The following is a 27,996-nucleotide window of genomic DNA, read 5'->3' on the forward strand; positions in this document are numbered from 1 at the left end:
TTAAAACCATTACAAATTCTATGTGGATTTTTATTTCAGCAGGGATCTTTCTGAGATACTCAAACTGACACCATCACAGATCCCCCCATCCCGATATTTGAACATCGTGAATATTAATTGAAGCTCTTGACCTGAATTGACAAGAGTTTATGCTGATTGGATAATTACAACAAGCAGATATAAAGGTGTTCCTAATAAAGTGGATTGTGAGTATAATTACATTACGTTCATTCCAGGGAAAAAGATGGAGTTCATCTGTACCGAACTCGTTTCCCATTTCAGTGATGGCTTTTCTGTGTTTGTCTTCCGGAGCAGCGGAGCATAAAAGACCGGCCAGGAGGACACCGGAAAGTGTCATGTTAGTCCATGTGATGCTGACAACAACATGCACACAGTACAGATAGAAGGTGATGCGGATACACTCAATTTTGACACCTTTTTCTTCAGAAGGTGGTAGCCCTTAAAGAGGATTGTGGCAATTTAGTCCACTGTTGTTCTCCGTAAAAGAACAATAACTTTAACTAGCATGTTTAATTGATGGATATTTACTCATTTGTGCACAAAATCTCTCACTAAAATGATTTCATTACTCATTCTTTAAAAAAGAAACATGCTGAAATGATTTAAAATATGTATATTTTCTTATGCCAACTAGTTAGACCTAGCTCGTATAAGCTAGCTAGATAGTTAAGAACAAATCAGTATCAAATCAGCACATAGCTTTCAACAAACTTCAAAAATAACACCACAACACTCCTCATGCTTAAATGCTGGCAAGTGATACGTTTGGTTTATTTTAACACACATAATTTAGTTAATAATACAGCTAATTCAGTTAATTAAAAGCTATGTACTATCAAGCTAATTTAGCTAGTTAGCTACCATTCTTGCTCAACTCACAGGAATAATCTTTTTTTTCTTTTCTTTCTTTTTTTTTTTTACACAGTGTAATGAACTCCAGGACTTACCCTATTTTGATTACAGAAGCGTTCCGTAATCAGCCAGAAGAAATAGGTATAATGTTGCTCAGGTTCATCCAGTCATAGCAAACATTCCTGATTTTCTCCTGGATAAATCTGATCATGTCATCTTTCTTCATCTTTTCACTGTAACAGATGTTGGAACAGCTGACTTGTATGGATTATTGCACGTGCCCACACACATACTTTAACCCCCTGATGATATGGTTCTGAACATTACTGCTGAAATACTGAATGTGTGAGAGGAGAAAGAGCATCTCACCTGATCAAAGGGCCCAGAACTGGAGGATTCTGCCCATCAGATACGTATTTACCATCACGCCCCAGGACATCGGGCTACCCTGGAGTCAAACTGAGAAAGAACGGGGAAGAAAGGTTGTTCGTCATGGCCGTAGCTAGCTAAAAGGGCATCAAGTATTGAACACGTCGATATTTTTTTCAGTGAGGTTATTCTATACATGAAATTTTCACCAGACATCAGTATTAACTCAAGAAATCCACAAATATAAATAATTTTTATATTCACAACACTGAAGTCCTTAAATAAAGTTATATGTAATAAAGTGGAATGACACAGGAAAAAAATATTAAACACGCTAAGAAAAAGCAGTTCTCCAGGGCAAGGTAAGGCAAGGAACCAGCTGAAATTTGTAAGTAGTTAGAAAGTAATGATACCCCCTATCTGTGCAGATTAATATCAGCTGGGTTAGTAAATTGATGGTCTATAAAAAGGCTTTTCATTACCAAGGTGTCACACACGAAACATCTCATGAAGGGTAAAAGCAAAGAGCTCTCCCAAGACCTTCACAACCTTATTGTGGTGAAACATATTGATGGAATCAGATACAGACGTATTTCAAAATTTCTGAATCTTCCAGAAAGCACCATTGGGGTCATTATCCACAAGTGAAGCAACATCACTCCGTCATCAACCGGCCACGCACAGGAGCTCCTCACAAGATCTCTGAGCAGGGAGTCAGAAGATTAGTCAGAAGAGTAGCACAAGAGCCAAGGACCACTCGGAAAGAGCTCCAGAAACACTTGGAGGCAGCAGGTACCATCGTCACAGAGAAAACAATAGACAATGCACTCCACTGCTCACGCTCACCCCACAAGACTCCACTACTAAAGAAAAGGCATGTCGACGCTCGTTTAAAATTTACTACAACTCATTTGGACAAGCCTATGAAATATTGGGAGAGTGTAGTCTGGTCAGACGAGAGCAAAATTGAACTTTTTGGCTGTCTTACTACACACCATGTTTGGAGAAGAAATGGCGCTGCACATCACCCTTAAAACACTACACCAACAGTGAAGTTTGGAGGTGAAGCATCATGGTGTGGGGCTGTTTTTCATCACATGGTACTGGCAGACTTCATATAATTGAAGGAACGATGAATGGTGTTACGCTCCCACCGGCACTGCGGCATTGACATGCACGCGTGGCTTTAGACCGCGCATGCACGAGACTTTTGTATTTGGACACGAGCCTTTGTGTTTCGATTCTCCCTGTGTGCAAGCATTGGTTGATTTACTCCAGGTGTCTGTGATTTAGTTTAATTATGTTTGTTATTTTAACCCCTCGTGTTGCTGTGCACTTCGTGCAGTATTATTCGTTTACGTTACGTTAAAAAAGAGCATAGCTATATGTTTGAATGTAGTAGCGAATGCGTGTAGCCTGCTAGCTTTCTTATGTCCATGTCCGGTTCTCGTGTAATGCCTAGACTTTAGTCTCATGTTTAATCTAGATAGTCTTGTTCAGTATAGACCGTGTTCCCTGTGTTTTGTTTGCTTGATTTGTTAATAAAGACATTGCTCCTGCGCTTACTTCCTGTTAACCGTCTCGTATCGTTACAGAATACTGCGCCCATCATGCGGAAGCAGCAGGTCACCATGAGCGGCGCCAAAGCGGCCGAGTTTGAGGCGTGGCGTTGCTCGTTCTGCGAACAGAGCAAACAGTTCAATGAGGAAATCGCTCAGCTCCACCGCCTTCTGAAGCCGCCGCAGCAAGCCGGGCCACGTGCCACGTCGCAACCCACGCAAGTTCCCCCGCCCCCGCTGCCGGAGAACTACGCCGCGCTACGCAGGCAGCAGAGTTACCCGAATTCCTGGGGCTTCCCAATGCAGGGGAATTACACAACGCCATGCAGCCAGCAGAACTACTCGAACTCATGGGGCTGCCCACTGCAGAGGAATTACACCACGCTGCCCAGTCCGGAACTGAAGGCTGGCCTAGAACTTTTTTTGGGGAGGGGGCAACTGCAACGTCAGAGCTCCAACTGGAGACCTACAGGGAGGTCTCAGCTGTGGAGTTCCAGCCTGAGGTCAACATGGCAGTCTCAGAACTCCAGGCCGAGACCTACGGGGAGGTCTTGGCTTCGGAGCTCGACAGCGTAGGGCGCCAATACTTTTGAGAGCTGGACTTGCACAGCGTTCGCTCCACTTAATCTAAGCCTAATAATAAACACAGCTAATAAATTTTACTGCACAAAGACTAAAAGGAGCTCCTTCGTTGTTTTTTTTGCTCCCTGATTTTGAATGAAAATCTTGGCCATAGTCTGCCCTCTTCTTACAGTTTCAGTTTCAGATGCTTTTCTTAAATAAGGTCAACATGAGCAGTGTCAGCTATTTTGTGCCATAAAGCAACTAGGTTGCGAGATGAAGAAAGAAGCCAGACTTATAAACAAAACATTTCACTTGTATTAGCAACAACTCTGGATATTCCACTGCAAGCACATCCATATTATCCAGCCAGATTGTGGATGTAGTCCCAGATGTTCAGCTGCATAAGGAGGGGGATGAGGACGCAGTGAATTAGGATGACAAAGAGCACAAGTCTCAGGAAGCCGAGGTTCTCTCCAGTCATACTGGCCCTGCATCTTCAGCTTTAGGTTCGACCATGTGTTAAACCAAGCCTGCCTTGGAAGCTTGCTGAACCTTGCACAATGGTGACTTCCCACCTACAAACCACCAGGAAGGAGGCTTAAAATAAGTTGTAGTAATGATAAGCTTTGCCATTTGCTCAGCGACAGCAATGTCCAGTCTGGTCCATACAGTACGTATTTGAAACGTCTGACAATTTTCAGAATTTTGCTTCTGTACACCAGGTCAAGGGATTTGAAATGAAGTAGTCAAGATGTGATTGAGGTGTAGACTTTCAGCTTTTATTGCGTTAACTGTTTAGGAATTACAGCCATTTATAACATTTTTTACATAGTCCTTCCATTTTCACAGGCTCAAAAGTAAACTATCAGTTATAGAGAAAGGATTATTTTTAATACTTGGGTGCAAATGCTTTGCAGTCAATGACGGCCTGAAGTTTGGAACCCATGGTCATCACCAAATGCTGAGTTTCCTCCCTTGAGATGCTTTGCCAAGCCTTTACTGCAGCCACCTTCAGTTGCAGCTTGTTTGTGGGTCGTTCTGCGTTCAGTTTTGTATTCAATAAGTAAAAAGCATGCTCAATTGAGTTGAAGTCAGGTGACTTTTAGAACATTGAAGAACATACCATTTATTTTCCTTAAGAAGCTCTTGGGTTGCTTTTGCAGTATGTTTTGGGTCATTATCCATCTCTACTGTGAAAGGCTGTTCTATTAGTTTTGCAGCATTTGACTGAATCTGAGTAGAAATTATCGCTCTATATGCTTCAGATTTCATCTTGTTACTTCTATCAGCAGTCACATGATCAATAAACACCACTGACCCAGTTCCACTGGCAACCGTACACGCCCATACCATAGCACCTCCTCCACCATGTTTGACATGATGTGGTATATTTTGGAACATGAGCCCTTCCTTTCCTTCTCCATAAGCTTCTCTTCCCATCATTCTGGTACAAGTTAATCTTGGTTTCATCTGTCCAAAGAATCCTGTTCCAGAACTGGGCAGGCTTCAAAAAAAAATGTTTTTTTAAGCAAAGTTTAATCTGGCCATTCTGTTCTTGAGTGTTTCCAGTGGTTTGCAACTTGAGATATACCTTCTGTATTTATATTCATGAAGGCATCTCTTGATTGTAGACTTTGACAATGATACCCCTATATCTTTGAGAGTGTTCTTGACTTGGCTAGATGTTGTGAAGCGGTTTTTCAATAGCAAGGAAAGAAGACTGCGATCATCCACTTTTGGTTGTTATCTGTGGTCTTCCAGGCCTTTTGTTGTTTCTGAGCTCGCCAGTGCATTCCTTCCTTTTAAGAATGTACCAAATTGTTGATTTGGCCACTTCTAATGTTTCTGCTGTATCTCTGATAGGACTGTTTTGTTTTTTTCCACCTAATAATGGCCCTCTTCACTTGCATCAACACCTCTTTGGATCACAGATTGAGAGTTCCCAGGAACAGCTACCAAATGCAAATTCAACACTTAGAATCGACTCCAGACCTTTTATCTCCTTAATCTGTCATGAAAAATGAGGTAACAGGCCACACCTGGCCATGAAACTGCATATCAGTCAATTGTCCAATTACTTTTGAGCCTATGAAAATGGTGGTACTCTGTAAAAAAAAAAAAAAAGGATATAATTCCTAAACAGTGAATGCAATATGTTTGTTAAACCTCTTGAATTAAAGCTGAATGTCTACACTTCAAGCACACCTTGACTGCTTCATTTCAATTCCATTGTCTTGGTGTACAGAGGCAAAATTAGGAAAACTGTGTCACTGTCCAAATACTTATGGACCAGACTGTATGTGTGACAAACACAGCACCATTTTATTTCAACATCAAGTCTGTAGCAGCAGGGTGAGTCTCACTGGCTTTCAGGAGCTCTGAGTGTGAACAAATATTATGGAATATCAAAAAAGTGATTCTATGTTTAGCTGTCATTTTGTCTCCTATCGCTTGAGTATGCCAAAATTTTACAGGGCTGTTTTATTTAAATATAAAAATAAAACTCCTGATGGTGTAAACTGGAGTATACTGTGTGGTTAACGTGCTTGCCTCGCACCTCTAGGGTTGGGGGTTCGAATCCTGGCTCTGTGTGCACGGAGTTTGCACGTTCTCCCCGGTTTCCTCCAGATACTCCGCTTTCCTCCCCCAGTCCAAAGACATGTGCAATTCCAAATTGTCTGTAGTGTGCGATTGTGTCCTGTGATGGGATGGCACCCTGCCAGACCTGCAGAAAGAAAAAAAAACCACTAGAAACCATCCATCCATCTTCTATACCGCTTATCCTTTTCAGGGTCACGGGGAACCTGGAGCCTATCCCAGGGAGCATGGGGCACAAGGCGGGGTACACCCTGTACAGGATGCCAGTCCATCACAGGGCACAATCACACACCCATTCATACACTATGGATACTTTAGACACGCCAATCAGCCTACCATGCATGTCTTTGGACTGGGGGAGGAAACCAGAGTACCTGGAAGAAACCCCCACAGCACGGGGAGAACATGCAAACTCCGCACACACAGGGCCACGGTGGGAATCGAATCCCCGACCCTGGCGGTGTGAGGCTAACCACTACGCCACAGTGCGCCCCTCCAATAGAAACCATTGCAGAAATTCGAATGGTTTCCCCTACAAATACCATTACAAGCCACTAGCTAAAACTATTATTGGTCCTTAATGGTATCCACTAGTCATAACATGCCACCACCAACAAATACAAGGCAACAAATTAGGGACCATTACAGTTTCCATTAAAACCATTACAAATTCTATGAGGGTTTCTATTGTTTGTTTGTTTTTTTCCCAGCATGTTGGGTGTCTCCTGGGTTCCCTGGGAAAGGCTCCAGGCTCCTGTGTAATAAGCAGTATGGAAAATGGATGGATGGATGGATATTCAAAAAGACACTACTCAAATCAAATCATACAGCTGATTATGTCAAGCTGTATACACTTTTCATTCTTGCTGCACTTTAGCGATGGTCCCTAATGTTTCAGCGGCAGAGGATGTTTTCTACCCGCATAGCGACAATCCCCGCCTCCTGAGTTAGGATTGGACTGTCCTGTCTCCTGTAGACTGGTCGCAAGTGTATTCTTACACTCCATTGGACCAGACCGGGCGCAAAGGGCGGGACATGTCGGAATACAGGTGGAAGGGGGGGGAACAGAAAATGGGGAAAGGTGCTTCTGACGCTGGTTTGTGTACACACACACACACACACAGCCGGATGGAGGTGGCGCTGGTGTTGTCGGGTTTGTGTGTAATAGCGAGTTGATCGTATTCGGTTTCACAAGCAGGAAATAGGGTTGCTTGAATGAGTCTGCTGATGATATGAATGACATTGATACGTTGTGTACACTGTTGTTGTGAAGGGACAGCGCTGGAGATCTTCTGAGGTAAGGTAAGATCGTAGCAGATGTTTCCGTGTCTGTGGTCAACACTGAATCTGACTTTATTTCTATTTTAACGACACTATCTGGACATTATAGTGCGATGTTATGAAACCTAACCTACAGAACTGTACATGCGCGTGGGCTTGGTGAAAATAAGTCAGCCGAATAAAACACAAGCGCTTGCAACAGGGTTCTTATTTTAAAAAAATAAGAGGTATGTAAATAAGAAATACCTGTGAGGTATTTCTGCTTGCATTTAAAATACAGTATTGGAGGATGATGAAGCGCACAATATGGCAAGGATAGTGCTGGGACAGGTGTACAATTCTCTCTTTCACCTGCGACACGGAAGTGCCTACAGCCTACTTCCTCTTTACACAAAAAAGAATGTTCCATAAGGGTTCGTGGTAATAAGACACCACAGGTGAACAGGATGATACAAACAATAGATAAACAAATTGAATTGAATTGAATATCCCAATTGATCTTTTAGTAGAATTTGCTACAGTGGAATTTTTTTTTTTTTTTTTTAAAGGTGCAGTCGTCAATATTTTTACATTTCTTACTAATATACATGATGTAGATAATGATTTTCAAATATAGCTTAAGCTATTGTCACAGAACAAGTGTGTTATGTAGCTGAAGGGCGTCCAGTCCGGAATTTGGATCGGCCTCTTGTCAGTCATTTTATAGCCACGCCCCCAACACCCTTTCACCTCCTAGTAATTCATTCCGAAGAGAAGTTGCAGGTCTATAGAGTACTAATTCTGCTTTCCAGCGGTTGAATGTCCGAGTGTGCTTGAACATGATGTCGTGACAGTCCTTGGTAATGCTAACCCAGGTTCAACCACCATAAGTTTTGGGGGTGGAAAAACTTATGCACCCCACCCCACCCCACCCCAGTTGTTACCTAATGCACCTTTAAAACAAAAATTCAGTATAATAAATATTCGCTGGTTGACTGTTGATGATCTACTTACAAGTATTTCATTGGAAGTTTTCTTCCCACCAAAAATGTACATTTATTTATGTATTTATTTATTCTTGCAAATAAGTCATCTTTTATTTCAGTGTTCATATACGTAATCAAGACTCTAAAGGTGAATCGGCTATTTCTTTTTTGCCACTTGATTGCTGATATTGTTATTTTATTGACGTCACCTATCAGTGGTTTTAATGTTATGACTGATCAGTGTGTGTGTATATGAATGAGATGATAAGCTTTTCAGTGTTGTGACCTGATGAGGGTGTACTTATACTTATACATGCATTATACACACATGCAGACATGGCTCCATCAGTACGCCTACAGGAAATGATCCGGGCAATCCGGAGTGCCCGGACTCAGGCAGAGGAGCGGGCGGTTATCCAGCGAGAGTGTGCTGCCATCCGAGCGCAGTTTCGTCAAACTGACACCGATGCCCGCTTTCACAACCTAGCCAAGCTGTTATATGTGCACATGCTGGGCTATCCTGCACATTTTGGGCAGGTAATGTTATGTGACTTCTGCATGGCCTCTTTTTAATGTGTCTATAGCGTCATGCATGCATACCTTACCTCCTAGACATGGCAAACAAATAACCAATGTTTTTCTTTTTCAGATGGAGTGTGTACACATGATAGCCAGCTCACGATACAGCGAGAAAAGGATCGGTTACCTGGGTGCCATGATGCTCCTGGATGAGAAGCAGGATGCCAGCCTGCTTATCACCAACTCTATCAAGAAGTAACCTCATTCATCTCTTCTCCTCTAACCACCATAATGTGGGATGAACTCGGGTAATTTGGGGACTGTGGTAAATTGTTGCTTTGTAATTGCCGGTAAGAATCATGCAGTTAGCAATTTCAAGCAAAAATCAACAGCTCCAGAATCAGAGCAAGTCATATTTCATTACTTGAACATGGTGCTAGACTACTCGTTGCAAAGCACACTGTTAACACACTGTTAACGGTAAACACTCGGCTTGAGATGTTTTTTTTTTTAATTATAGTATTTAGTACCGTAATTGTGCACATCAGAATTCAGACGTCAGACGTAACTACAAACTATTCAGAAGTTACACAAGAGTAACACACATCGGGCAGGGTTAGAGTAAAAACAGAGGTGTGTCTCGGGTTACACATGATTCTCATCTTATTCTTAAGCCCGTTTTTCTTGCACAATATCAGCTTGAGTGAGGAGCGGTATTAAGTCCAGCTGAAATTTATGCCGTGGGCTGTAAATAGACTCCCTGTTAATGACACTGTTATTTACAGTATACTAGACTTCTTTTAGACTCTCTCATCTTCTATAGTATCTTCTCACTCATCACTGTATTAGTCTTTATGTCTAATGACCAGACACAGAGCTATAAAATCTTAATTAAAGAATGAAAGTTTCACTAAAACAAGGCAATGCTAATGAAGCATGTACAGTGATGTGAAAAAATAAGTACACCCTATGGAAATTTTTGGCTTTTTTGACATATCTGGATGAGCAAACATTTGATCATCTTTGAAACAGTAATTATTAATGAAGTTGATATACTTGAACAAAACCACAAGAATAATCATTTATTCAACAGAAATATCAATAGATGTGATATTTTTCTGTGGAAAAAGTAAGTACACCCTTGGTCTCAGAAGAAATGTTGCGCCCTTTAGCAGAAATCACTTCTTGTAGGTGTTTTTGCATAATTGTCCACCAGGCTTGTTGGAATTTTTGACCACTTTTCCATGCAATATTCTTTCAGTTGCAAGATGTTTGAGGGTTTTCTTGCATGTTCTGCCTGTTTCAAATCCCACACAACATTTCAATGCAGTTCAAATCCGGGCTTTGACTCGGCCATTCCATAACCCTCCATTTCTTATTTTTTCCTTTGTAGAAAAATCATTCCTTGGTAGATTTGTAAATCATTCCATGCTGAATTTGCTAGCGTGCTTAGGATCATTATCCCGTTGAAAGGTCCACTTTCGGTTCAACTTTCGGACAGGTGGCCTCACATTATCTTCAAGCACTCTTTGATATGATGCAGAATTCATAGTTAAATCAATGAATGTAAACTGTCCAGTCCCTGAGGCACAGAAGCAACCCCAAACCATAACATTTCCACCACCGTGCTTCACAGTTGGTATGAGGTACTTCTCCTGAAAAGCTGTCTTTGGTCTGCGAAAACATGTCTGATATTACTGTGGCCAAACAACTCTATCTTTGATTCATCTGTCCAGAGGACATTATCCCAAAAGGCCTGGTCTTTGGCTGTATGCTCATTGAAAAATTCTAGTCTTGCAAAGACTTTTTCCTGACACGTCTCACATGCAGGTCAGATCTGTGCAATCTCTTTCTGATTGTAGAAGCATGCACTTTGATACCAAAAGCTGCAAGACTTACTGCAGATCCTGTGATGAAATGTTAGGGTTCTTGGAGACTTCTTTTTCATCAGACAGTCTGTTCTTGTGTTCTTGGGCTGAATTTGCTGGGACGGTCAGTCCTGGACAAATTGGCAGTCCTTTGAAATGTGCACCAGTTGAAGATGATTTTCCTTTCAGTGGAATGATGTATTTCAAATTATTTGGAGATCTTTTTAAATCCCTCGCCAGACTCTTAGGCATCCACAACCATTTTTCTGAAGGCCTTACAGAACTGGTTGACATCACACACCTCAATAACAAAGGGAGCACCAGACACTAGATATGAGAAGGGTATAAATAAGACCGGTTCCACCTGCACTCCCTAAGCAGGATCTAATCACTGGCACCCAATCTTGAAAATCTGATTCTAATTTTATGGATTTGACAGTGTGATAAATGTAGGAGTGTACTTACTTTTTCCATGTGACTGACATAATACACACTTTCATGTAGAGATGACCTCATTTACTGACCTATGATTTTAGATCCAGACATGGGCAGTAGGATATAAACATGTATTGGTCCAAATTGTCCCACACCACCAGAGTTCACCCTACATTCTGTAACTCTTCTTACTTATTTTAATTTCGTTTAATTGCTGTGTGTTGTTTCGCAGTGACCTTTCACACGGGAGTCAGCATGTGCAGTCTCTGGCCCTGTGCACTCTGGCCTGTATGGGTTCTGCGGAGATGTGTCGAGACCTGGCCCCTGAAATCGAGCGCCTCCTCAGGTCCTCCAGCTCCTACATCAGGAAAAAGGTATATGGCCTGTGGGATAGCCTAGACTGTCCGCATTTCCACAGAGACCTGAAGAGAGGTTTCAATTCGGTCAAATTCAGCACACTGCAGCCCAGCAGAAGTAATTTTCGTTTGAACTGTCCATGCGAGTCAGTGATGAGGGAGGACAAAAATCATGTTAGTAGGTAAAATAGTTGTGCACTCATAATTTGTGCAATTATTCAACCAACAAATCATGTGGCAGCAGCACAGTGCTTAAAGACATGCAGATTCACGTCCTTGCGATGTCCGGATGGTAGCGCAAGCTGCAGTTACTATGAATTCATAATGAAGTGGTTATAACGATGATTTTGCTACTCCAGGCAGCTTTGTGTGCCGTCCATATCGTGAGGAAAATTCCTGACATGGGAGAGATGTTCACACCTGTTGCAGGCTCCCTGCTCTCGGAGAGGAACCACGGTTAGTCTGTCTTTTCTCAGGTCGTCTGAGTCTTCCCACGTGTCTCCCGTCACTGTTCAGTGCTTAATCTAACTGTTGAAAATTTCTGTCAGGTGTTCTGCACGGTGCCATGGTTCTGATCACAGAGCTGTGTAACCGCAATCCTGACACTCTGGAGCAGTTCCGCAAGGTATCGAAGTAGCACGTAAACACGTTGATACCTAGGGGAGGGTTAACGAGGAATCGGGTATTGGTGAACGCGTGCATTACTTTTAGTTCTAACGTCTTTTTCTTTTTCGCTTTCAGTCTGTTCCACAGCTGGTTCAAATAATGAAGGATCTGGTCACGTCAGGTTATTCTCCAGAACACAACATAGCCGGCATCAGTGACCCTTTCTTGCAGGTCAGCCTGTATCTCCGCGTATTGATCGCTCAGTCGACATAACAGCCGACTAATTCGTTTATCCAATATGAGATACGAGACCATCCGTTAATTACATCTGTCTTTCTCTCATAGATTCGCATTCTCAGATTGCTGAGGATTTTAGGTCACAATAACGACGCAGCAAGTGATCTTATGAATGATCTCCTAGCACAGGTATACAACGAACCATTTCTTTTCTTTTTTTTCTTCCCCCTGCAAATACATCTACAGTGGGTTTTTTAAAATTTTATTTTATAAATCTCTTTAAGGATTGTTATTTGGTCTTGATGTGCAGGTGGCCACTAACACCGACAGCAGTAAGACTGCAGGCAGTGCTGTGCTGTATGAAACAGTTCTCACTGTCATGGACATCAAATCAGAAAGTGGTCTCCGGGTACGTGGTCTCCGTAATGTCTTTAGCCTTTGGTGGGCATGCATGGGTACCGATACTATTATGGGCACAGCATATTGTTTTTTGAATATCAGCCACTAGCAGTCCTTGACAGTGAGGGATTGGGACACGGTGAAAACAATGACGACACCTTCATAAAAGCTAAATAGTATCGATGCATCACTGGTCTTAAGCTTTCTTCCACTTAGGTGTCTGCATCAGCGGTCTCTCCACATATTATCTGTCTACTTTCCACATAAGTAAGTAACCATGTGTGCTTGTGTGCTTGTGACAGGTTCTTGCTGTGAATATTTTGGGACGGTTTCTTTTAAATAATGATAGGAATATCCGGTGAGTGCCTTTCTTTCGTCTTGTTCTTTTTTTCTCTCTCTCTCTCTCTCTCTCTCTCTTTTTTTTTTTTAATTAAAAAAGAAATTTAATCTCAGGTTTTTAGGGTGCTTTCACATAAAGTTCCAAACTATTGGAACGGCAAGGGCAATTTATTTGTTTGTGCTATACACCAAAGACCTTTTGGGTTTGAGAGCAAAAGACGGATATGAGACGAGAGTTTAGGATTTAATCTTTTATTTCCTGGTATTTACAGTTAGATGTGTTAAACAACATAAAACATAGAACCTTTTGTATCACAGCACCCAGTTTTAAGGTGAGCAAAAGTATAGGAACAGACAAGCCTTGAAGTAAATTCAAGTAAATTGCACTTAATGTTTGGTTACAATAGCTGCATCAAGCCTGTGACTCACTGACCTCACCAAACCTCGCCATTTGATTGAGGTGATCTCAGTCTGGTCACAATTGAAATCTTGGACGGTTCGACTGTAGTGAGGAAATGCTTTGACCCCGAATTGACATCATTGAAGGAAGTGAACTGGACTTGACTTGTATTTTGGGATGCAGTCAACCTTTTTTCTGTAGATACGAGGCACAAACTGAGCTGAAGGACAGAGCTCTGGCGCTGCAAAGATGGTGTTCTGGATATTTGGACTGAACTCAAATAAAAGATGTGTGATATATGTTATGTCCTTATGTAATCATTTCTTTTTTGTTCTTTGTGCTCTCTGTGCTTGGCATATTTGTTGACCTTTCTCTGTTGCCGTATTTCTGAAGAATGCATAAAGGAGTTTTGTGAGCACAGTTTCAGCCATACATATCCCTCATCCACTTTTTTGCTTCCTGGTTTATTTGAAGCCAAACCAACATGATCAATACAAACCAAGTAGCAAACGAACCAAAAATGTCAATTTTCTCTCTGATTCAGACTCGACAAACAGCCTAACAGGTGTGAAAGCACCCTTGAACCAGTCCAGATATAGAGGAAAGTCAGACTTGATGTGCTATCTGATTACGTTTAGATTTTTATCACTGCATGTGGGCTAATCATGGTAATTATGCAGAACAATCAGGCCTAACAGGACTGTCTGCTTTCCTCAGCTTCTCCCAGTTCATACACCTTTTCAGGATGACAGTTGGCCTTGATTCCCATTCAGGCCTAATGGATACCTTTTGGTTTTTATTTTGATGTCTAAAATGGCATTTAATTTGAGCATTTGAATTGAATTTGTTTTTTTTTTTTGTTTTTTTTTTTTGTTTTTTTGTTGTTTTTTTTTGTTTTTGTTTTTGTTTTTTGTTTTTTTTACAAAATACAGGCCCCAGAAGGTGTACATCCACTAAATAGATGTTTAAATAAACAAGATTTCTGGTTTGGTGCAAGTGGTTAGGTAAAGTTTTAGAAACCAATGATGAGGCATTATATTATCACAACATGATCTAGCTCTAGATCACTTTTGCAATATTTGGAAAAAAAATTCTATGGTTTCAAATTTCTCTCCATTTATTATTCACCTGATGGATCCCTCCATATGGTTTCCACAGCTATATATCCATGACCTCGCTCCAGAAGATTGTTCAGACAGATCACAATGCAGTGCAGAGACACAGGGGTACTATCGTGGACTGCCTGAAGGACCAGGATGCTTCAGTTAAACGGTAGTATATACAGGACTTATGGCATAGTTGGACATTCCTTTACATTAGTTTTATCCTCGATTTAAGTTTATTATTTGTCCTCTTTTTTTAGCTATACATTATCACATGTATGTATAAAGGTAATCTTTTGTCTTCTCATTTCCCAGTCGCGCTTTACAGCTTTCCCTAGCTTTAGTAACCGCAGCGAACATCCGCACCATGATGAAAGAGCTTCTCGCTTTCCTCTCTACCTGTCCACCAGAACTTCGATCAAACACAGCGTCTGGCATATTCAACACAGCTGAAAGGTACTGAAACGACTACAAGCGTTCTCGTCATATACAGTCATGTGAAAAAAAGAAAGTACGCCCCATTGAAATTGTTGGCTTTTTTGGACATATTTGGACAAGCAAACATTTGATCCTCTTTGAAACAGTGCCTATTAATGAAGGTGATACACTCTATCAAACGACATGAAATTGACATTTTGTAGTAAACAGATCACTTACATGGAAAAAGTAAGTACACCCCTACATTTATCACGCCTACAAATCCATAAAATTAGAATCAGGTGTTCAAGATTGTTACGGGTGTTAGAATCAAATATAAGTCTGGCAAAAGATTTAAAAAGATCTCCAAATTATTTGAAATACATCATTCCACTGTAAGGAAAATCATCTACAAATGGTGCAGATTTCAAACGACTGCCAATTTGTCCAGTACTGGCCATCCAAGCAAATTTGGCACGAGAACAGACTGTCTGATGCAAAAAGAAGTCTCCAAGAACCCCAACATTTCATCACAGGATCTGCAGTAAGTCTTGCAACTGTTGGTATCAAAGTGCATGCTTCTACATTCAGAAAGAGATTGCACAGAGAGGCGTGTCAGGAAAAAGCCTTTGCAAGACTAGAATTTTTCAATGAGCATACAGGCAAAGACCAGGCCTTTTGGAATAATGTGCTCTGGACAGATGAATCAAAGATAGAGTTGTTTGGACACAGTAACAGCAGACATGTTTACTGCAGACCAAAGACCTCATACCATCTGAGCAGCACGGTGGTGGAAATGTTTGGTTTAGGGTTGCTTCACTGCCTCAGGGACTGGACAGCTTGCATTCATTGATTTAACTATGAATTCTGCATCATATCAAAGAATGCTTGAAGATAATGTGAGGCCATCTGTCCGAAAGTGGACCTTTCAACAGGATAATGATCCTAAGCACGCTAGCAAATCCACCATGGAATGACTTACAAATCTACCAAGGAATGATTTACAAATCTACCAAGGAATGATTTTTCTACAAAGGAAAAAGAAGAAATGGAGGGTTATGGAACGACCGAGTCAAAGCCCAGATTTGAACTGCATTGGTGTAGTGTTAATGTTGTGGAGGATTTGAAACAGGCAGAACATCTCGCAACTGAAAGAATATTGCATGGAAAAGTGGTCAAATATTCCAACAAGACTGGTGGACAATTATGAAAAAATGCCTACAAGAAGTTATTTCTGATAAAGGGGGCAATACTTCTTCTGAGGACAAGGGTTTTTCCACAGAAAAATTTTTTTTTTAGTTTTTCCACAGAAAAATATCACATCTATTGATATTTCTGTTGAATAAAACCACAAGGAAAATTAGCTTTTTCAGTCATTTATTCAAGAATATCAGCTTCATTAATGGGCACAGTTTCAGAGATGATCAAATGTTTGCTCGTCCAGATATGTCAAAAAAATCCAAAGGGATGTACTATTATTTTTTCACATGACTGCACATGTGCCACTGAATGCCACGCAGCAGGGTCTCGCTGAATACATCTCTCTGTTCACCGAGCTTAGTATGTCTTTGTGTTCACAGTGAGGCCTCTGGGGAAAAGCCACTCTCTCTTAACTTTGTGAACGTGTACGACTTTTTTTTCTTTGTGTTCAGTGTGCCAGCCTGTGCCCAACTGTGTCACAATAGCATAACACAGGCGCTGGACAACACTAGGTCTCTCTCTGTGTCTCTGTCAGGTATTCACCATCTCAACGCTGGCACATCGACACCATCCTGCATGTCCTCATCACGGTAAATCTCTTCGACCTGTTTCATTAACCTCAGCTCCGGTTTCTTCTCCAAATAACTCGACGCCAACAAATTTATCCATTACACCTACTGCATATGTATTTGTTTGAATTTTATAATATAACGCTTCACTGCGTATTCCTAATGTTCTTTTTTTTTTTTTTTATTCCCTCAGGCAGGGAGTGACGTGAGAGACGAGACCGTGCCCAACCTAGTTCAGCTCATTGCTACAGCGACCAAGCTTCACTGCTACACCGTTCACAAGCTTTACCGAGCACTAATCAGTGACATTTCACAGGTAAGGATGCGCCATGCCGTGTCTGTGTTGTAGACCTGCTAACTTTTACAAGCTCCGCATGCTCCTGCATGGCGCAACAGAAAAGGTGCTCGTCCGATTTGTCTCATCATCCCTTGATTGTCTCGAGGGTTCAAATCCTGATGATACCGTCCTTAGCCAGAAGCCAAAGGAGCAAAATTGGCCATGCTTTCTAGGCAGGAGGGATGACATTGCAATCTCTCAGCTGTCAGTCACAGAGACACTTATCAATCAAAGCACGTCGTATGATAAGAGAGAGCTAGCCGATGGGTGGATACTGACAGGTGATCAAAATGGTGAGGGGGGAAAAAAACAAGCAAGCAAGCAAAAAATATATAAAATTGCAGATAAAAAAAAACAAACGCACAAATTATCCAGTCAACATGTGACGAAGCCCTGCCCCTTTCCTCCCATTTCATATTAGTAATCTTTTAGCCTTGAATTCTGTGAAGTTAAATGGAGAATGTTTTTGAGTGAATTCGTTAAATAATTCATGATTCATTGCTGAAATAAAATGAATGTTTTGAGCTCATTAATGAAATAAAATGTATCGGTGTATGATTTACTTTGGCTAATTTGGTTTACAACTAACCAACCTTAAACCGGTTCTACCTTAGACAAGTAATTGTTATCTTTCAGCAATCCCTGGTTCAAGTAGCCTGCTGGTGTATAGGGGAGTATGGTGACTTGCTGCTGAAAGGGGAGTGTGAGGACATAGAACCTATGCAGGTATGGCAATTATGTGTCTTTGGTATGCATCTTTTTTTTTTTTTTTAATTTTTTTTATTTTTTTTTTTGGAAAAAAATAAAAGTTTATCTGTGTCTTTTGTGTCCACTTTTATTCTTTGGTTCAAGGTAACCGAGGACGATGTCCTTGATGCCTTGGAAACAGTCTTACAGTCACACATGTCAGCTTCCGCAACCAGGGGTTTTGCCCTAACTGCCATCATGAAGCTGAGTACCCGCATCACAGCCAATGTGGAGTAAGAGTCAGCTTTTCTTGAACTGCCATTATATAGCAAAGGTTATTAAGTTATTCTTGTTATTAAGGCATTCTCCCTCTCTCTCTCTCTCTCTCTCTCTCTCTCTCTCTCTCTCTCTCTCTCTCTCTCTCTCTCTCACCTGCCCTTCCACCTCCGCCACAAAAGCCGAATCAGGAGTATAGTTAGTATCTACTGCAGCTGCATTGATCTGGAGCTTCAGCAGAGAGCAGTGGAATACAACGCCCTCTTCAAAAAATATGACCACATAAGGTCTTATACTGTATGATCAACATTCAAGTTCATTGATAACTGCATGCATTGCGTGTCTGCCAGTACGGTGTTGCCTTCTACGTTGTATGATATGTCGTGTGGTGTAATAGTATGTAACGCGTGGTGTTTGTCCGTTATCCGGACAGGGCTGCCGTGTTGGAGAGGATGCCAGCAGTTGAGAAGAACTCGCCCATTTCCACCAGTGGAGATGTAATCAGGGAGTCTATTAAAGATCCCAATCAGCACAAGCCACTTGCAGGGGTGTCGGTTTTGCCTCTGGAACCAGCAAATCAGGTATTTTTTTTAGATCGTGTTTTAACCTGACTGGTTGTAGCTGCCCTTGGTGGACCACAGGACTGATGTGGAGTCTGGGTTTCAGGCGTGTGACCTTTTGGACTTGCTGGGTGAAACAGATACGCCTCTCCAGGAAAGCAGTGTAAACGTCAACACGATACCCAGCTCTACTAGTTCAAGCACAAGCGGAAACCTGCTGGATTTGCTGGGAGGTCTAGCGTCCCCTCCTGGAACTCCTGGTTTGTATTAGTGGTTTCTTTCCGCAACATCATGCAATTTTATTCAAGAAAAAGCTTAAGAATTGCACATTTTTTTTTCTTTTCTCAGTGTAAGACTGTATCCCTACATGGAACTGAGTCTAAATGTGTGCATGTAGGAATAAGATTTTTTTTTTTATTCTAGACAAATTTAGAGCATGAATATGAAAATTTGCATCTAAGGATTGTAAATAACATTATATTAATTGCAGGAAATATTTTGTTAGCCAGTTGGTCGTAAAGATTTGAGTGTATATTTTTTGGGGGGGGGTTTTTTCAATTTTTTTGGGTGTGTGTTTCTTAGTTCCTAATGTGACCGTGTATGATGTTGGAGGAGTGAGCCTGAAACTTCAGTGTGACAGACAAACAGAGACCGGCATCACAGTCACATTCACTGCTTCTAACTCCACACAGAGTGATGTCACCAACTTCACCCTACAAGCAGCAGTACCTAAGGTTTTGGATTTTATTTATTTATTTATTTATTTATTTATTTATTTATACTGTATCTTGGACTTTTAAATACCTACTTTATATCTAAATTACTAGTTTAGTCTCTTCATACCTAGTTTGTTTAGTAAAATTCTCACCCGAGTTTGATGTGTGTGTGTGTGTGTGTGTGTGTGTGTGTTTTCATTTGGGCTGGTTTCAACAGTTTTAGGTGCGCCAAATTATTTGCATGTGTAATGTTCTTTGATTAGTCAAGAATTTGGGAGAATGTGCTATGATGGACACTTCTTATTGGTACTAATATGAAGGGTTCTTTAGCCTCTGTGAGTCATGCAGGTGCCTGTAATTAAAGAAAATATAGAATACTGTAGATCTTAACTACCAGTTAATAATGTGACGAGATTACTAGTAGTTCTACATCCAATTATAGGCCATGTTGTGGTAAAGGGGCTTTTGTATCTTGGTGAAACGCAGGGCTATGTCATTGGGTGCTTAGTGTTCTCAGTAGGGCCTCCCTTAGTGAATGGATCTGAGGGAAAACAAGCGATCCTAATGACAAATCCCAAGTGCAAAAAAGACTAATGGGTACCCTGCCCAGATATGGTTTACCGGGACCCAACCATGGGGCTGGGGTGGTGGCTGCAGATGACTGCCTGGTGACCCAGATAATCTGGTCGGGTTCAGCCCAAAATGGTGACCTGGTGCCATCTTGTGGGCTCATCCCCTGCAAGGTGAAGGGTCAGCAATGCCATTTGGGTGCTAGACATGTAATAGAAAGACAGTCTTAGATGGTCTAGACCCTTGAATGGAAACCAGCATTGGGAATGTGAATCTGAATCCAAGTGGTGAAATGTTATTAGACTTCTGGGTAAGCCATAAAGTCAAAGGGCAGTTTGGTTGAACAAAAGGTTGCTTATAAGTATACTTGGTATCAGAGCACCGTGGGACAAAATTCAAAGAGAGGGCCACAGCTGTCTGTCAACTGATCAGCACTTGGTTAGTTGGATTTCTGATTTGTGGCACGAGGTATTCCGCAGATTTACCTGGTAACGCAGTGGCCAGAAGACTGTCAGTTCCTGCCATGGTAATGATCCTGAAGACATGCTAGTGGATACCAGTGATGAGAGAACCTGGCAAGCTGAAGGAGGAGGCCTTCTGAGTAATGGTCAAGGCTTTACTGATTCAGTTGAGAAGTATAGGAGAGCTAAAAAGGCTGCAGAAAAAGCAGTTATGGGAGGAGTTTGGACAGGCCATGGAAAAAGAGTATGAGATGGCCTCAGAACCACTCAACACCTCAGGGCAGAAGATGAGACCACGCACAAGCTCTGTTGAGCAAGTGTTGCAGGAGAGTGTTGACACCTACTGGGGAGGTTGTTGAGTGATGGAAGGAGCAGTTTGAGGAAGAGGAACTCAACCAAGTGGACATGTCCTCCTACAGGGGCAGTGCAAATAATCTCTGGTGATTTGTGATCTGTCTCTGTGACTGAGGCACCTTCGTAGTGGCAAGCCTGCAGGGGCGGATGAGATTCAGCTGAAGAATTGAAGGCGCTGGACAAGGTTGGGGTGGTGCAATTAATATACATTTTCAGTGTTGCATAGAGAGCTGGGCAGTGCCTTTGGACTGGCAAAATGGAACTGTGGTTCCTGTTTTTATAAAAGGGAAGCAGACCTTGTGTTCCAGTCCATTTTATAAGGGAGTTGCACTCATCAAGGTCCCAGGAAAAGTCTATACAAAGGTACTGGGTTGGAGACACATCTAATAGTTAGGCATTCATGAATTTTGTGGAACAGTGGACTAGCTCTTTACTCATACCTAGCTTTGTGACGGGTCATGGGAGTATGCTAATCCAGTCTACGTGGATTTTTGTAGATTTCGAGATGTCTTTTTGCCAATCCTCCTGTTTTGTTATTGGTTTTGCTACTGAGTGTGAATACCATTGCAAATCAAGTAGTCACAGCTTCCACAGTATATCCATATATAAGCCTAAAGTTGAAAAATAACGTAACTTTACTTCAGTGGTAAGTGCTTAGTTCACTTCACCAAACAATTGAACATTGGTCTGCCAAAAATCAGGGCTCTCGGTTCTTTCCGGTAACAAACTGAACCAGTGTTAACTTTGATGAGGACAATTTAATGATTTCACGCAACAAAATGATGTGGAAGGGACTAAGTCCTTGTATCACTGTGAAAACAAACTGATGTGCTCTAAATCACTGAAGTTGAACTCGACATGTATTAAAATGAAAAGACCCCCCCCCCCCCCCCCAAATATCTAACTGGGACGGACTTTAGCGAACAACCTAGGAGTGAAGACAGCCTTAGTCCATGCTTATGGTAACTATAGTTTCTGAACTTTGCAAAGCTCTTCAAAGAATGTGATCTGTGTTAATGGGTTTCTTCTATAGAGTGTACAGCTTCAGATGAAGGCTCCAAGTGGTGATGTGATTCCAGCACAAAATCATGGTACGGTCACACAGACCGTTTTACTCAACAGTACCAACAAGGTCAGTTGTTTTCCAGACTTCTTTTTTTTTTTGTATGTTGAAATCAGCCCGCTTAAAACCATTTTGTCTCTGCTTATAGGCAAGCCTAAAGATGCGGGTTCGGGTGTCCTACTCCAACCGAGGCACAGTCTGTCAGGAAACAATACAGATTGACACCTTCCCAAGCCCTGCTTTGAACTGACCGTGGCAGTTGCCTGGGCCTGATACAGTATCTGATCTTGAAGGAAATTACAGTTTGTTTCTAGTCATGGTTATTGATGTACAAAGAACTCCATTGTTGGCGAGTGCAGTGGAACATTAGTGCAGAATTTATTCAGAGAGCTCCCGAATTGCAAATGTTTAGACACAAAGTAACTAGTGGTTAAAATATGTACAAATAGTAGACAGTTGTTTTTTTTGTTTTGTTTTTTTTAATGTAAAAAATCAAATTAAATAAAAGCTATTCACATGAAAAGGAATGGCTTGATGGAAATCCAAGCTCGTGTTTTAGCTTGACCACTTATGATTGTGGTCAAATATACTGATTAAAAACTACTAGTTGTTGGGCAACAATCATTTTGTCCAATGAACCTTTTGATTCCCTACTCTGCTATCTTAAGATATAATCAATAGAAATGTAAAGACAAAATGATTTCATCTAACATAGTTAATACCAGCAGCTATACTGTCGTATTTGGTTTGGACTCTATGGAAACTCTTCTGATTTCAAAACACTACTATTAGTTTGGACACATCTATACACATTCCATATACACACAATTAAACCTGTGCCAGACCTACACCAGTCCCAGTTAGCTATGGGAATGGTCTCTGGCTGTGTAGACCATTTATCTAGAGTCGCATTTATCCACAAACAAAAAAAAAAGTTTGATCTGGAGCACTCAGAATTTTTTTTTCATCTTGACTGCAAAAAGTGCACTTTCTTTCATTTCACAATGCAGCCATACCAGACTAACATGGGCAGTACTGATCAGTCGATCTGATACACGTTCAGGTTATTTACAAATTGTCTGAGACACATTTTCATTTTAAAATAAAAAGCTGTTTCTTGTGTCGATTTTCATTTTATTTTTGTTTTTCTTTTCATTCAGAAACATTATTTTTATTATTATTATTCGTATTTGCGCCACTAGCCTACTTCACAAGTCTTGAAATCAAACCAAAAAAACCCGCCACTGCACTATATTTCAATGGGAACAGAGCTGACTAGTAAGTACGACTAGGCTATTCTCAGGTTAAGATGTGAATGGTATGATGAAACTGGGACCAAAATACACCCAGTGTCCACTTTAATAGGAGCTCATTTAGTCAGTTATCCAATCAGCCAATCATGTGGCAGCAGTATAGTGCATAAAATCATGTAAATGCAGGTCTTCAGTTAATGTTCACATCAAACATCAGAATGGGGGTAAAAGTGTGAATCTCCGTGACTTTAACCATGGCATGGTTGTTGGTGTCAGATGGGCTGGTTTGAGTGTTTCAGAAACTGTTGGATTTTCCTAGAAGTGACACAGGATAGTGTGAAAAAGAAACAAACAATGCATCGGTTCTGTGGGAATAAACACCTTGATGATGAGACAGGTCAGGGGAGAATGGCCAAGTTCAAGCTGATGGTAACTTGAATAACTACTCTTTACAGCCGTGGTGAGCAGAAAGGCATCTTGGAATGCACAACATTCTGCACTGTGAAGTGCATGGACTTCCCACAGTAGAGGAGGCTACACTGGGTTCCACCCCTGTCAGTCAAGACCAGGGATCCGAGGCTACAGTGGGCACAGGCTCATGGAAACTGGGCAGTTGTGTGAGAAAAACAAATAAACATACACAGATCGATCATCAGTAGTAACAAGTGGATCTTTTATGAAGTAATAAAATCACCATGAATATGCATCACTATTTATATTTAAATAAAGCAGCCATGTAAAACATTGGCATACTATTCAATGCACTGTTATACAGTTTGAGATGAAATGACGGCTAAAAATATAACCCATTTTTATATTCGTTCATATTTGGAGCTCCGGAAGGAGCCGCTGAAACTTGTCATGCTGCAGCGGACTTGATGTTGAAATAAAATGGTGCCGTGTTTGTCACTTATAGATGGCAGTGGTTGTGAAGAACAAACTTTTGTGGATGGATATGCATATGGATGTGGATGGACATGGATACTAGCATCCTGGATGGGTTCCACACACACATTCACACACTCTTTCACACCTAGTGGTAAGTTTTTGGGAGGAAACTGGAGAACCTTGCAGAAAGAACGTACAGGACAGAAACAATAACCAGAGCTCAGGATCAAATCAGGGATTCTGAAGTGATGATGCAGCAACACTACCTGCTGTGCCACCATATTGCCCCTGTTATAAGCACTTCCAATGAATTTCAGAACTTGCCACTTACTTACACAGTGCATTTATTTTTTAAATATAGTTGTAATAATTTACCATAATACACATGAATAGTAAGTATGGCTAAAATAAAATAAAATGAAGCTGTCCTTCTACTTGTGTTGAAAAGAATTTGAAGCTTTTACTCGATCACAGTGCACACTGGTGACATCTGGTGGTCAAAAGGATGAAGTACAGCTAGTAATCTACTGCATGCTAGTAGAGGCTAACAAATCTGTACATACAAAAGCATTTTTATCAATAAAGGCAATTCGTAACACGAAATAATGCTGTATTTAAAAACAACAACAACAACAACAACAACAACAATGCCCTTATAAGACACTTCTAGAACAGGTTACATCTGTTTATAGTGAATAATAAACACACAAATGTATTCATTTCCATTTAACCCATGGCCAGCCATTTCCTAATATTTCATAGGCAAGGCTCACGCAAGACTTGAGGATGTGGTTGTGCTTGTTGATATTGCCAGTGACATTATTAACCATTTCATGTTAATATGAATTATTTATAGTGTTGACTAGAAAATATCATTTTAAACAAAATATTACTGACATGTATACAGTTTTGTGGTATTCCTTGGAGTCTGGCACAAAAATATATATTTTTTTAAAAACGATTTAGGATTTTGTGTACAAGGTTATACAGATATAGGCTAGTACCAGACACATACTGCACTGAGCATGGCAAACAAAACAAAAATTATATGATTAGGAAGTGATTTACATGTTAGATGTTCTTTAAATTGGCTGTGCATAAGTCTACTGCTACTTCCTGGGACCATTTTCTGAAAGCCTTGATGCCCTGCCCTCTGAAAGAGGTTAATTGTTTCAGAAAGCTGATTGGGGAAGCATAATAAATACGGCTGATGGCAGTGCGGCCAGGTTTAGCTTGTGTTTAAACAGATCTCTCAAGCAGACATGTATTTCATTTGGCTGTGTTGTTTTGTTTTAGCAGCTGCAAAAGTGGTCTTGTCCAGAGAAGGTTATTAACTAGCTTTGAACAATTTTTATTATTATTATTATTATTATTATTATTATTATTATTATTATTATTATTATTTTAAAGAATGAAAAGTTATATTTGACACATTTTATACTAAATGAATATGCTATGCTTGGTACTTGATTATTGAGCTTTGTTTTTCTTTTGGTTGTGGCTTTGTTATTTTTTTTTTTTTAAATTTTATCTGCAGGTATTCATGTAAAGTGTGGAAAAGACTCGGCCATAGTCACATGGAAAATGACTGAAAGCCTGGCTGAAACCCCCTTCAAACTTGTACTGGGTGAATGCTTTCCTTCAAAGTTCTCATCTACAGCTGATGGAGAAAGGGAGGCAGTTTTCCACTATCATTTCTCTGAATGCCTTTTCAGACAAAAGGTAAAAAAATAAATTAAAAAAAGTCTGATTTTATGACGCCTAAAATGTGGTAATCCAATAGAATGAGTCTTGCCCCACCAGGAAACACCTGAGAAGCTGATCTATGAAAATGAGCTGATCATTAGGCCCTTAATAAGGTCAGATTCTGCACCGGTCATCTACCCTATTAAGTGTGTTACTGAAAGGTAAGCTTACAACTGTGTGTTTTTTGCTGTTGGTGGTGTTTTGTTTTTCCCACCCTTGAGAATGCAAAGTTTTAAAGTTGCAATAGTCATAGACTTCTGGTCTGGAATACTTATTACCTCCAGTCAGTTGTTTTTATAGCAGTGGTCACCAACCATCCTCTTTTGAGAGCTACGGTACCTTCCTGCAGGGTTTATCTCAAACCAAAATCTAACAGGCCTGTTTTGTTTAGTTGACCAAGAACTTCTTAAGGTAATAGATTCAGGTGGGCATGATTATGGTTGGAGTGCAAGTCTTCAGCAAAGTACCAGCCTTCCCTAATACACCTCTAAATGCATTGCTGAGTGTTGTGTACAACCTTTTAGGCCTTTTCCAGTTGCACAGCCTGCTTTTGGTGTCTTACAAGGTCAAGGAGAGTTGACTTTTCATATGGGTCTTTTGAATGGTAAGTATGTCAAATGACTGTAGCAGGAAATTAAATTCAGGAAAGTCTTTGTAATAAACATGCCTATTCCTTAAATTCTCCCAAACAGAGGATTTAAGTGGCCCGGCATTATCCAACACCTTTCCTCTCGGCTCATTTATTAACCTCCGGGCTTCAGTAGTGCAGCAAGGTCATCAGTCCTTAATGCTATATCTGGAAGAGTGTGTTGCATCTAACACCCTAGCACTTGAACCACAGTCATGGACATATCCCATCATTACTAACAAAGGGTATGTGGATTTAACATTTAAAAACATTGCACAATGCTTTCAAAAATGAAGGAAGCAAATGCTTATACAAAGTGATTCTTCTATCTTCCCCCATAGCTGTCTTGTGGATGGGAAGACTGGGTCCTCTAGATTCTTGCCAAGAAATCAGCCATCTTCACTTGTGCTTCAGCTACAAACCTTCAAATTTGCAACAGAACAAGTAGATGCATCCACATAAGTCTTTTAAATATTTTTTTAATAATTCAGGTGTATGCATGACTATGGAGCAAAATGGAGTTCATCGTTTTCAGTTTCAGAGTGGACCCCCCCCACACACACACACACTCGCTGTGTTCTTGTTCACGTCTTGAAAAGCTATGTTCTTCAATAATCCTGGCACAAATCTAATCCCATAGTTGTGGTCCCTCCTTGTACGTCATCATTCCCAGCAAAGTCTCTAGATCTGCCATGAACCTGACCAGGATAAAGTGACTATGAAGATGCAGGGATTAGAATGATTGTTGCATTGTTAAGCACAATATTCTTAAACCAGAATCACTGCAAAAAATGTGAAGCTTAAATCGTGTTTCTCTAGTTGATGTATCTTTTGATCTTCTAACTCAGTTCTTCTGCATTTCTACCCAGGTGTATATCCATTGCAAGCTAGTGGTATGGGACCCAGAAGATTTAAATGAGAAAAACAAAGCTTGCAATTACAACAAATCTATTGAAAAGTAAATATGCCTTTTTTTTTTGGAAGCTCCATAATCCATTTTTCCCAATCAATCTTTGCTCCAGCTTCAGAATTTCATTGACAGGTGGGAGCTTTTAGATGACCCTTTCCAAGATGATCTGTGCCATTGCTGTGATTATGACTGCAATCAGCAGATGGATGGTTTGCCCTCAGGTGTGTGTACTTCAGCTTTTAGTCTGATATTATGCTTGTGTAATTATCCTTTTTAAAAAAATTTAAATTATTTATTTTTTAAATGTGTTGTCTTGATGTTCCTGGCCTTAGAAGCCCAAGGACCAGCTCAAAATTCTGTCTTGGGACCACTGCTTGTAACGTCACTTACCTCGTGAACGAGATGAGGCATTTCAGTAAAGACTTGACTCCTGGAAACAGGTTGGGTACTTGTCAATTGCTGAATATGATTCACTTGCTTTTAAAGGGTTTTTTCTTTTTTTTTTTTTTTAAATTCATTTTTGTATTGTGAGACTTGTATCAACAAGTCTGTGCAGCTGATGGGTGTGTGCTGATCTTAAAATCTCTGGCCACTGATGGAAACTTTTTTTTTTTTTTTTTTTTTTTTTTTTTTTTCTCCCCCCTTCCCTCTGTGCTCAATTTTCAGGAACTACAAGGTTACATAAAGAGAAACCTGCTTCAAAGCAGGTTGTTCAGCCATGCATTTCCATTGCTTGGTAACTTGGACAAATGAAATAAAAGGCTATTGTGCTGCCACTTGGCTGAGGTGTGTGGTGGTTTTTTTTTTTTTAAATTAACTGTAATTTTACCTTACAACTGTGTTCATCCCCTTACCAGTCTCTTATTAACTTCAAGAGAAACAAATGACTA

General features: G+C 40.6%; 2 protein-coding genes across 2 annotated transcripts; both read left to right on the forward strand.

The window, feature by feature from the left end:
* Positions 1–7,039: 7,039 nt before the first annotated feature.
* ap1g2 (adaptor related protein complex 1 subunit gamma 2) lies at positions 7,040–22,807 on the forward strand. Its single transcript, XM_017471366.3, has 22 exons — positions 7,040–7,265; positions 8,544–8,746; positions 8,859–8,983; positions 11,264–11,405; positions 11,747–11,843; positions 11,936–12,012; positions 12,129–12,224; positions 12,339–12,419; positions 12,541–12,639; positions 12,932–12,987; positions 14,527–14,640; positions 14,787–14,927; positions 16,624–16,678; positions 16,851–16,973; positions 17,631–17,720; positions 17,847–17,974; positions 18,140–18,244; positions 18,391–18,538; positions 18,624–18,777; positions 19,100–19,251; positions 21,652–21,750; positions 21,830–22,807. The coding sequence occupies exons 2-22, from the start codon at positions 8,546–8,548 to the stop codon at positions 21,929–21,931; spliced, it is 2,385 nt and encodes a 794-aa protein (XP_017326855.1). The 5' UTR covers positions 7,040–7,265; positions 8,544–8,545; the 3' UTR covers positions 21,932–22,807.
* A 2,207-nt stretch (positions 22,808–25,014) lies between these two features.
* Positions 25,015–27,882, forward strand: zp3f.2 (zona pellucida glycoprotein 3f, tandem duplicate 2). The gene is made up of 10 exons (XM_017471376.2): positions 25,015–25,148; positions 25,360–25,544; positions 25,626–25,729; positions 26,093–26,172; positions 26,261–26,441; positions 26,538–26,640; positions 27,066–27,154; positions 27,239–27,327; positions 27,439–27,546; positions 27,773–27,882. The coding sequence occupies exons 1-9, from the start codon at positions 25,085–25,087 to the stop codon at positions 27,501–27,503; spliced, it is 960 nt and encodes a 319-aa protein (XP_017326865.1). The 5' UTR covers positions 25,015–25,084; the 3' UTR covers positions 27,504–27,546; positions 27,773–27,882.
* The last annotated feature ends 114 nt before the right edge of the window (positions 27,883–27,996 follow it).

The sequence above is a fragment of the Ictalurus punctatus genome, chromosome 7 (genome assembly GCF_001660625.3).
Source record: "Ictalurus punctatus breed USDA103 chromosome 7, Coco_2.0, whole genome shotgun sequence".
NCBI classification, from domain to species: domain Eukaryota; kingdom Metazoa; phylum Chordata; class Actinopteri; order Siluriformes; family Ictaluridae; genus Ictalurus; species Ictalurus punctatus.

Bases quoted from the DNA above. Each gene is read 5' to 3' on its own strand.
- ap1g2 (XM_017471366.3), top strand. From the start codon at position 8,546: ATGGCTCCATCAGTACGCCTACAGGAAATGATCCGGGCAATCCGGAGT. The intron at 17,721-17,846 runs GTATGGCAATTA...CTTTGGTTCAAG, and splicing joins AGGACATAGAACCTATGCAG to GTAACCGAGGACGATGTCCT. The intron at 19,252-21,651 runs GTTTTGGATTTT...TTTCTTCTATAG, and splicing joins TACAAGCAGCAGTACCTAAG to AGTGTACAGCTTCAGATGAA.
- zp3f.2 (XM_017471376.2), top strand. From the start codon at position 25,085: ATGTATTTCATTTGGCTGTGTTGTTTTGTTTTAGCAGCTGCAAAAGTG. The intron at 26,641-27,065 runs GTAGATGCATCC...ATTTCTACCCAG, and splicing joins TCAAATTTGCAACAGAACAA to GTGTATATCCATTGCAAGCT. The intron at 27,155-27,238 runs GTAAATATGCCT...TTTCATTGACAG, and splicing joins TACAACAAATCTATTGAAAA to GTGGGAGCTTTTAGATGACC.